We start from the raw sequence: 10,211 nt of genomic DNA on the forward strand, positions 1-10,211 counted from the left end.
ATTCCTCTCTGCCACCCACACAGCCCTGTAATCCTCTCTGCCACCCACACAGCCCTGTATTCCTCTCTGCCACCCACACAGCCCTGTCTTCCTCTCTGCCACCCACACAGCCCTGTATTCCTCTCTGCCACCCACACATCCCTGTATTCCTCTCTGCCACCCACACAACCCTGTCCAGTCCTGTCTACCTCTTAGCCACCCACACAGTCCTGTCTTCCTCTCAGCCACCCACACAGTCCTGTCTAGTCCTGTCTTCCTCTCAGCCACCCACACAGCCCTGTCCAGTCCTGTCTTCCGCTCAGCCACCCACACAGTCCTGTCTTCCTCTCTGCCACCCACACAGTCCTGTCTTCCTCTCTGCCACCCACACAGTCCTGTCTTCCTCTCTGCCACCCACACAGTCCTGTCTTCCTCTCAGCCACCCACACAGTCCTGTCTTCCTCTCAGCCACCCACACAGTCCTGTCTTCCTCTCAGCCACCCACAGTCCTGTCTTCCTCTCAGCCACCCACACAGTCATGTCCAGTCCTGTCTTCCTCTCAGCCACCCACACAGTCCTGTCTAGTCCTGTCCAGTCCTGTCTTCCTCTCAGCCACCCACCCACACAGTCCTGTCTAGTCCTGTCTAGTCCTGTCTTCCTCTCAGCCACCCACACAGTCATGTCCAGTCCTGTCTTCCTCTCAGCCACCCACACAGTCCTGTCTAGTCCTGTCTTCCTCTCAGCCACCCACACAGTCCTGTCCAGTCCTGTCTTCCTCTCAGCCACCCACACAGTCCTGTCTTCCTCTCAGCCACCCACACAGTCCTGTCCAGTCCTGTCTTCCTCTCAGCCACCCACACAGTCCTGTCCAGTCCTGTCTTCCTCTCAGCCACCCACACAGTCCTGTCTTCCTCTCAGTCCTGTCCAGTCCTGTCTTCCTCTCAGCCACCCACACAGTCCTGTCTAGTCCTGTCTTCCTCTCAGCCACCCACACAGTCCTGTCCAGTCCTGTCTTCCTCTCAGTCCTGTCCAGTCCTGTCTTCCTCTCAGCCACCCACCCACACAGTCCTGTCTAGTCCTGTCCAGTCCTGTCTTCCTCTCAGCCACCCACCCACACAGTCCTGTCTAGTCCTGTCCAGTCCTGTCTTCCTCTCAGCCACCCACACAGTCCTGTCTTCCTCTCAGTCCTGTCCAGTCCTGTCTTCCTCTCAGCCACCCACACAGTTCTGTCCAGTCCTGTCTTCCTCTCAGTCCTGTCCAGTCCTGTCCAGTCCTGTCTTCCTCTCAGCCACCCACACAGTCCTGTCTAGTCCTGTCCAGTCCTGTCTTCCTCTCAGCCACCCACACAGTCCTGTCCAGTCCTGTCTTCCTCTCAGCCACCCACACAGTCCTGTCCAGTCCTGTCTTCCTCTCAGCCACCCACACAGTCCTGTCTAGTCCTGTCTTCCTCTCAGCCACCCACACAGTCCTGTCCAGTCCTGTCTTCCTCTCTGCCACCCACACAGTCCTGTCCAGTCCTGTCTTCCTCTCAGCCACCCACACAGTCCTGTCTAGTCCTGTCTTCCTCTCAGCCACCCACACAGTCCTGTCTAGTCCTGTCTTCCTCTCAGCCACCCACACAGTCCTGTCCAGTCCTGTCTTCCTCTCAGCCACCCACACAGTCCTGTCTAGTCCTGTCCAGTCCTGTCTTCCTCTCAGCCACCCACACAGTCCTGTCTAGTCCTGTCTTCCTCTCAGCCACCCACACAGTCCTGTCTAGTCCTGTCTTCCTCTCAGCCACCCACACAGTCCTGTCTAGTCCTGTCTTCCTCACCCACACAGTCCTGTCTTCCTCTCAGCCACCCACACAGTCCTGTCTAGTCCTGTCCTTCTTCTCTCAGCCACCCACACAGTCCTGTCTAGTCCTGTCTTCCTCTCAGCCACCCACACAGTCCTGTCCAGTCCTGTCTTCCTCTCAGCCACCCACACAGCCCTGTCCAGTCCTGTCTTCCTCTCAGCCACCCACACAGTCCTGTCTTCCTCTCAGCCACCCACACAGTCCTGTCTTCCTCTCAGCCACCCACACAGCCCTGTCTTCCTCTCAGCCACCCACACAGCCCTGTCCAGTCCTGTCTTCCTCTCAGCCACCCACACAGTCCTGTCCAGTCATCTCCCCTAATCTGCTAGTATATAACAGCCATCGAAAAGTATTCAGACCCCTTTATTTTTTTTTATTTTTTACAGTTTGTTACGTTAAAGTCTTATTCTAAAATTGATTGGAAAAGGTAAACACCTGTCTATATAAGGCCCCACAGTTGACAGTGCATGTCTGAGCAAAAACCAAGCCATGAGGTTGAAGGAATTGTCCGTAGAGCTCCGAGACAGGATTGTGTCGAGGCACAGATCTGGGGAAGGGTACCAAAACATTTCTGCAGCATTGAAGGTCCTCAAGGACACAGTGACCTCCATCATTCTTAAATGGAAGACGTTTGGAAACACCAAGACTCTTCCTAGAGCTGGCCCTTCGGGAAGGAGGGCCTTGGTCAGGTAGGTGACCTGATGGTCACTCGGACAGAGCTCCAGAATTCCTCTGCGGAGATGGGAGAACCTTCCAGAAGGACAACGACCCTAAGCACACAGCCAAGACAACGCAGGGTGTGGCTTCGGGACACGTCTCTGAATATCCATGAGCGGCCCAGCCAGAGCCCGGACTTGAACCCGATCGAACATCTCTGAAGAGACCTGAAAATAGCTGTGCAGCGACGCTCCCCCATCCAACCTGACAGAGCTTGAGAGGATCTGCAGAGAAGAATAGGAGAAACTCCCCAAATACAGGTGTGCCAAGCTTGTAGCGTCATACCCATGAAGACTCAATGCTGTAATCGCTGCCAAAGGTGCTTCAACAAAGTACTGAGTAAAGGGTCTGAATACTTCTATATATGTGATATTTCAGTTATTTAAAAAAATATGTATTTACATTTTTTCTAAAAAACCTGTTTTTGCTTTTTCATTCTGGATTGATGAGAAAAAAAAACACAATTGAATCCATGTAAGAATAAAGCTGTAAGGTAATAAAATGTGTAAAGAATCAAGAAGTCTGAATAGTTTCAGAATGCTCTGTAGGCCTAGTCCTGTTATTGCATTGGTTTCCACGGCAACCCCCTAGTCTCCTCCTTCATCAACCTTCCTCTGTTCATCTGCTGACCCCCCCCGACTATCTGTTAGCCCTCCTGTTCTGTCCTGCTGCCTCCCTTCTGCCCAGCAACAACCCTCCTCAGCCCGTCAGGGGGGGGGGGGTCTCCCAGCCCCAGCACTACAGTACCCCAGCCCCCACTCTTATGACCCCATTAATGTACAGCCAGACTACTCTACTGACTGGTCTAACTACTGACCTCAGATCAGTCTTTAAGTGCCTCTCTACTCTGACATGCTACACAGCAGGTCACTATGTTATGTAGCTCCAGAGAGAGAAACAGAGAGACAGACAGAGAGAGAAACAGAGAGAGAAACAGAGAGAGAAACAGAGAGAGAGAGACAGAGAGAGAGAAACAGAAACAGAGAGAGAGAGAGACAGAGAGAGAAACAGAGAGAGAAACAGAGAGAGAGAGAGAGAGAGAGAGAGAGAGAGACAGAGAGAGAGACAGAGAGAGAGACAGAGAAGAAACAGAGAGAGAGAGAGAGAGAGAGACAGAGAGAGAGACAGAGAGAGAGAGAGACAGAGAGAGAAACAGAGAGAGAAACGACAGAGAGAGAAACAGAGAGAGAGACAGAGAGAGAGAGAGAGAGAGAGAGAGACAGAGAGACAGACAGAGAGACAGACAGAGAGACAGACAGAGAGACAGAGAGAGAGAGACAGAGAGAGAAACAGAGAGATGCCCTGATGGTGATATTTCTCTGTGAGGCTTTACAAAGACAGTACTCACACGTCTACTTCACAGAGGTGATAAGACAGTACTCACACGTCTACTTCACAGAGGTGATATGACAGTACTCACACGTCTACTTCACAGAGGTGATATGACAGTACTCACACGTCTACTTCACAGAGGTGATATGACAGTACTCACACGTCTACTTCACAGAGGTGATATGACAGTACTCACACGTCTACTTCACAGAGGTGATATTTCTCTGTGAGAGGCATTACAAAGACAGTACTCACACGTCTACTTCACAGAGGTGATATTTCTCTGTGAGAGGCATTACAAAGACAGTACTCACACGTCTACTTCACAGAGGTAGCAGTGGCTGTTCTCGATGACGTGGGCGTGTTTGGTGCGGTCGAACACGGGCACGGGGCCGTGGTAGCTCTTGGCCCTGACGTTGTAGTCCGCGGGGTCGATGGAGACCGCCATCAGGTGGACGAACAGGTGACACACAAACATGATGCCCGTGCACTGGAGACGGGAGGCAGTTAAGGACCTGGTCCTGTATGCTGTGGTTGTATAGCCTCAAAACTAACAGAACAGGATGCTGTGTGTACAGTCTGTCAGTAACAGTAGGGTTAGGTTCAGACCCATCATGAGAGGATACAGTCCATCATGTTAGGAACAGGATGCTGTATGTACAGTCTGTCAGTAACAGTAGGGTTAGGTTCAGTCTACTCCATCATGTCAGGATGCTGTATGTACAGTCTGTCAGTAACAGTAGGGTTAGGTTCAGTCTACTCCATCATGTCAGGATGCTGTGTGTACAGTCTGTCAGTAACAGTAGGGTTAGGTTCAGTCTACTCCATCATGTCAGGATGCTGTATGTACAGTCTGTCAGTAACAGTAGGGTTAGGTTCAGTCTACTCCATCATGTCAGGATGCTGTATGTACAGTCTGTCAGTAACAGTAGGGTTAGGTTCAGTCTACTCCATCATGTCAGGATGCTGTATGTACAGTCTGTCAGTAACAGTAGGGTTAGGTTCAGTCTACTCCATCATTTTCAGTTGATGGAACTGTATGTAAATTGAACTCTGTCAGTAAATTGAACTGTAGGGTTAGGTTGAACAGTCTGACTCCATCATGTTGAGAACAGATGAAATTGCTGTATGTAACAGTCTGTCAGATGAAATTGAACTGTAGGGTTAGGTTCAGTTGAGAACTGAAATTGAACTCCCATCATGTCAGTTGAAATACTACCCAATAGTTGAGAACAGATGAAATTGAACTGACCCCTTTTATAAATTGAACTACCCAGATGAGGAACAGTTGAAATTGAACGACCCCTTTTACATACTACCCAATAGGAACAGAGGATACATACTACCCAATAGGAACAGAGGATAAATAACTACCCAATAGGAACAGAAATTGGATACATACTACCCAATTAGGAACAGAGAACAGATGAAATTGGATACATACTACCCAATAGGAACAGAGGATACATACTACCCAATAGGAACAGAGGATGCCAAACAGTTGAAATTGAACGTTGTTGGTTGTAGAACAGTTGAAATTGAACAGTTGAAACAGTTGAAATTGAACTGACCCCTTTTAGTTGAGAACAGTTGAAATTGAACTGACCCCTTTTAGTTGAGAACAGTTGAAATTGAACTGACCCTTTTTAGTTGAACAGTTGAAATTGAACTGACCCCTTTTTAGTTGACAACAGTTGAAATTGAACTGACCCCTTTTTAGTTGAGAACAGTTGAAATTGAACTGACCCCTTTTAGTTGAACAGTTGAAATTGAACTGACCCCTTTTTAGTTGAGAACAGATGAAATTGAACTGACCCCTTTTTAGTTGAGAACAGATGAAATTGAACTGACCCCAGCCCTGTAGATAAGCCTACTTGATTGAACCATTGATTTGACCACTAGGCTGTTATTCTATGTGTTTCTGAGGCCATCACCACAACACTGTCACAAAACCCTTTGAACCCATTACAACGAGTCCCATCCCACATTCAGATTGCGATCGATCATATACATCGATTGATTGAGAGGATACAATGTAGCCAGCAGGGATCCAGTGGGAGGGGAGCAAAGGGACAAACACTCCAAACCCGGTGACAGCGAAGAAGAGGTAGAGGAGCCATGCCAGGAGCTGGAAGGGGTGTGGAGGCCAGCTCCACCCGTTGGTCCTGGAGCACAGAGGCAGGTCCCGCCGGGGCCCAGCCTCACTCACTGGGGCCGTACGGTTGGGGTTGGGTTTACACACGTCCATACGGGAGGGGCACCTTCTGGAGGGAGGGGGAGGGAGGGAGGGAGAGAGAGGGAGGGAGGGAGGGGGAGAGAGGTGGGAGGGAGGGAGAGAGGGAGGGAGAGAGAGGTGGGAGGGAGGGAGGGAGGGGGAGAGAGGTGGGAGGGAGGGAGGGAGGGGGGGAGGGAGGGGGAGGTGGGAGGGAGGGAGGGAGGGGGAGAGAGGTGGGAGGGAGGGAGGGAGGGAGGAGGAGGGAGGGAGGGAGGGAGAGGTGGGAGGGAGGGAGGAGGGAGGGAGAGGGTGGGGGAGGGAGGGGGAGGAGGGGGAGAGAGGTGGGGGAGGGAGGGAGGGAGGGAGGGAGGGGTGGGAGAGGAGAGGTGGGAGGGGGAGGGAGGGAGGGAGGGAGGGAGGGAGGGAGGGAGGGAGGGGAGGGAGGGAGGGGGAGAGAGGTGGGAGGGAGGGAGGGAGGGAGGGGAGGGGGAGGGAGGGTGGGAGGGAGGGAGGAGGGGGGAGAGGGAGGGAGGGAGGGAGGGAGGGGGGAGAGGGAGGGGGGAGAGAGGTGGAGGGAGGGGGAGGGAGGGAGGGAGGGAGGGAGGGAGGGAGGGAGGGAGGGAGGGAGGGAGGAGGAGGGAGGGAGGGAGGGAGAGCAAAGCATCAGGATTCTGGTCATTGTTGCATTATTCACATTTCATATAACATTGTTATTAGCTACAGTGTTATTGACATTAACTTGCGGTATCATCCATGTCAATTATGCCCATTTTGAAGGAGGTAATTAAGGAAGACCATTTTCCATCGTTTTGGTTACAGGTCAGTACCTATTCAGGTGAGGGCTGTACTGTACCTACATGATTACTAGCTAACACTAAAACACTAAATGTTTGTGTGCAAGCAGGATGTTTCTGAAACCAGTCAGCTCATCATTACTTTGTACTGTAGCTAGCTGGCTAGCAAGCCTTCCATATCACCATCATTATCTCTGTACTGTAGCTAGCTGGCTAGCAAGCCTTCCATATCACCATCATTGTCTCTGTACTGTAGCTAGCTGGCTACCCATATCAGCATCATTGTCTCTGTACTGTAGCTATCTGGCTAGCATGCCTACCTTATCCATATCAGCACCATTATCTCTGTACTGTAGCTAGTATGCCTTCCATATCAGCATCATTATCTCTGTACTGTAGCTAGATGGCTAGCAAGCCTTCCATATCAGCATCATTATCTCTGTACTGTAGCTAGATGGCTAGCAAGCCTTCCATATCAGCATCATTGTCTCTGTACTGTAGCTAGATGGCTAGTATGCCTTCCATATCACCATCATTATCTCTGTACTGTAGCTCTAGCAGCATCATTATCTCTGTACTGTAGCTAGCTGGCTAGCAAGCCTTCCATCATTATCTCTGTACTGTAGCTAGATGGCTAGCAAGCCTTCCATATCAGCATCATTATCTCTGTACTGTAGCTAGATGGCTAGCAAGCCTTCCATATCAGCATCATTGTCTCTGTACTGTAGCTAGATGGCTAGCAAGCCTTCCATATCACCATCATTGTCTCTGTACTGTAGCTAGATGGCTAGCAAGCCTTCCATATCACCATCATTGTCTCTGTACTGTAGCTAGATGGCTAGCAAGCCTTCCATATCAGCATCATTGTCTCTGTAGCTACTGTAGCTAGATGGCTAGCAAGCCTTCCATATCAGCATCATTGTCCGAACGTTACCATATCAGCACCATTATCTTACTTGTAGACAGAAGAACAAAAGCACCATCCCGTTATAAAAGGGAAGCTGGTAATAATTGCAGGTTGTGACTGAGTGACTCACCTTTTCAGTGCGGGTTGAATCGACTGGGGACGCTGCTGCTGCTGAGGGCTGTTCTTCTTAACCAAATCATCTCAGAGTCGGATCACAACAAGGCAGGTCCGCCGTTGTCTTTCCTCCAGGGGATTCAGCTAAAGTCCAGCAGCAGGGTCCCATGTCTTGCTTCATTCAGCATGAATGCCAGCCATTGTTTTTAACTAGCTAGCTGCACACCACACAGAGGCAATCAGCCAACCCTCCTCCTCCAAGGAATTCAAGTCAGTAGGGCGTAAAAGTATATGCCATGAGGGGGATATAACTTGCTAGTTAAGCTTCCTTAGCTTCCAAATCAACACCCCATACGATTTGTTTTAGGCTAGCAAGCTAATTGCTTTTTGCTAGCTTATCTGAAAGCAAGAAAAGGTAACGTTAGGTAACTGTACCAGGATCAGTTGATTGATTAGGAGCTTTTTCTTTATGTCTGGAGATGCTGCCGGGAATCTGTTAGCTCTGTAGCTAACCGCGGTATTAACCTACTGTAACAGTCACTAGCCTGGGCAAGGTGGCATCGGTAAACTCAACCAGCGACAGTAGCTTGTTAATACAACGATTCAACAAAAAATACCAAATCATGAAATATCAAAAGCTACCACCAATTGAGTTATACTATTTTCATCTTAAATGGTAAGTTATTTTAACCAGATAACGGATAATAACAGTAGACTTGGTTCGTGTAAAAACAAAATCCTTCCGATATTTCAACTTCCTGGTTTCCCTGGTAACGACCCAGAGCCCCGTTCTGATTGGTCCTAGTAGGAGTCGCCACCACAGTGACCCCTGGTGGTCATGTCGAGCAACACGCCCGTCCTGCACCTGTTTCTAATCCCCAATGCTTTCCACAATGCTTTCACAGACGAGCTGCAGGTGCAGCCGAGCAAGGTAGCTAGGCGTGGATTCAATGGAGGAACACTTACACTGCTCGTATGTTTAGTTTCTCCAGATACATAGGAGTCATTTGACGTCTCTTGTTCCACAAATGAATCAGTCTCCCACTTACATCATTGTAATGTAATAGAACGAACAGCAGAGGGCAGCAGAGTGTCATATATGTGAATATCCCATCAGCAATTTATCCTGACTCACAGTAGTTTATACAGTATATGAATACATACAACATATGAAACGTCATTATATTAGTCAATGTCGCGAGTGAGCGATATCAGGTAATATTCTATATTTCAATGTTTTCTGGAATTGTGAGGTCTAGAGTTTAAAGGTTCATGTTCTGGAACTTTGGTTGACACACCAAGTATTGTTTACAAACCCAGTGGTGAGAAAAAAAGTACCCGATTGTGTCTAGATAACTAAATAGAAAATGACTCACGTAAAAGTTCAAGTTAAAAAACACTACTTGAGTAAAAGTGTAGATAACTAAATAGAAAATGACTCAAGTAAAAGTTCAAGTTAAAAAATACTACTTGAGTAAAAGTCTAAAAGTATTTGGTTCTAAATAGACTTAAGTATCAAGAGTACATGTAAAAGTATAAATAATTTTAAATTTCTTAAATTAAGCAAAAGCAGATACAAACATTTTATTGTTTTTAAAATGTATGGATAGCCAGCGTCACACTCCAACACTCTGACATTATTTACAGAAGATGCATTTGTGTTTAGTGAGTCCGCCAGATCAGAGGCAGTAGGGATGACCAGGGATGTTCTCTGTTTAGTGAGTCCTCCAGATCAGAGGCAGTAGGGATGACCAGGGATGTTCTCTGTTTAGTGAGTCCCCAGATCAGAGGCAGTAGGGATGACCAGGGATGTTTCTCTGTTTAGTGAGTCCTCCAGATCAGAGGCAGTAGGGATGACCAGGGATGTTCTCTGTTTAGTGAGTCCTCCAGATCAGAGGCAGTAGGGATGACCAGGGATGTTCTCTGTTTAGTGAGTCCCCCAGATCAGAGTCCGTAGGGATGACCAGGGATGTTCTCTGTTTAGTGAGTCCTCCAGATCAGAGTCCGTAGGGATGACCAGGGATGTTCTCTGTTTAGTGAGTCCTCCAGATCAGAGTCCGTAGGGATGACCAGGGATGTTCTCTGTTTAGTGAGTCCTCCAGATCAGAGTCCGTAGGGATGACCAGGGATGTTCTCTGTTTAGTGAGTCCTCCAGATCAGAGGCAGTAGGGATGACCAGGGATGTTCTCTGTTTAGTGAGTCCCCCAGATCAGAGGCAGTAGGGATGACCAGGGATGTTTCTCTGTTTAGTGAGTCCTCCAGATCAGAGGCAGTAGGGATGACCAGGGATGTTTCTCTGTTTAGTGAGTCCTCCAG

General features: G+C 48.9%; 1 protein-coding gene across 1 annotated transcript; it reads right to left on the bottom strand.

The window, feature by feature from the left end:
- Positions 1–4,175: 4,175 nt before the first annotated feature.
- On the bottom strand, positions 4,176–8,648 carry LOC135565235 (palmitoyltransferase ZDHHC1-like). The gene is made up of 3 exons (XM_065011293.1): positions 7,912–8,648; positions 5,898–6,129; positions 4,176–4,355 (listed from the first exon to the last, which is right to left on the bottom strand). The coding sequence occupies exons 2-3, from the start codon at positions 6,111–6,113 to the stop codon at positions 4,176–4,178; spliced, it is 396 nt and encodes a 131-aa protein (XP_064867365.1). The 5' UTR covers positions 6,114–6,129; positions 7,912–8,648.
- Positions 8,649–10,211: the final 1,563 nt, after the last annotated feature.

This window comes from Oncorhynchus nerka, linkage group LG27 (assembly GCF_034236695.1).
Source record: "Oncorhynchus nerka isolate Pitt River linkage group LG27, Oner_Uvic_2.0, whole genome shotgun sequence".
Taxonomy (NCBI): Eukaryota; Metazoa; Chordata; class Actinopteri; order Salmoniformes; family Salmonidae; genus Oncorhynchus; species Oncorhynchus nerka.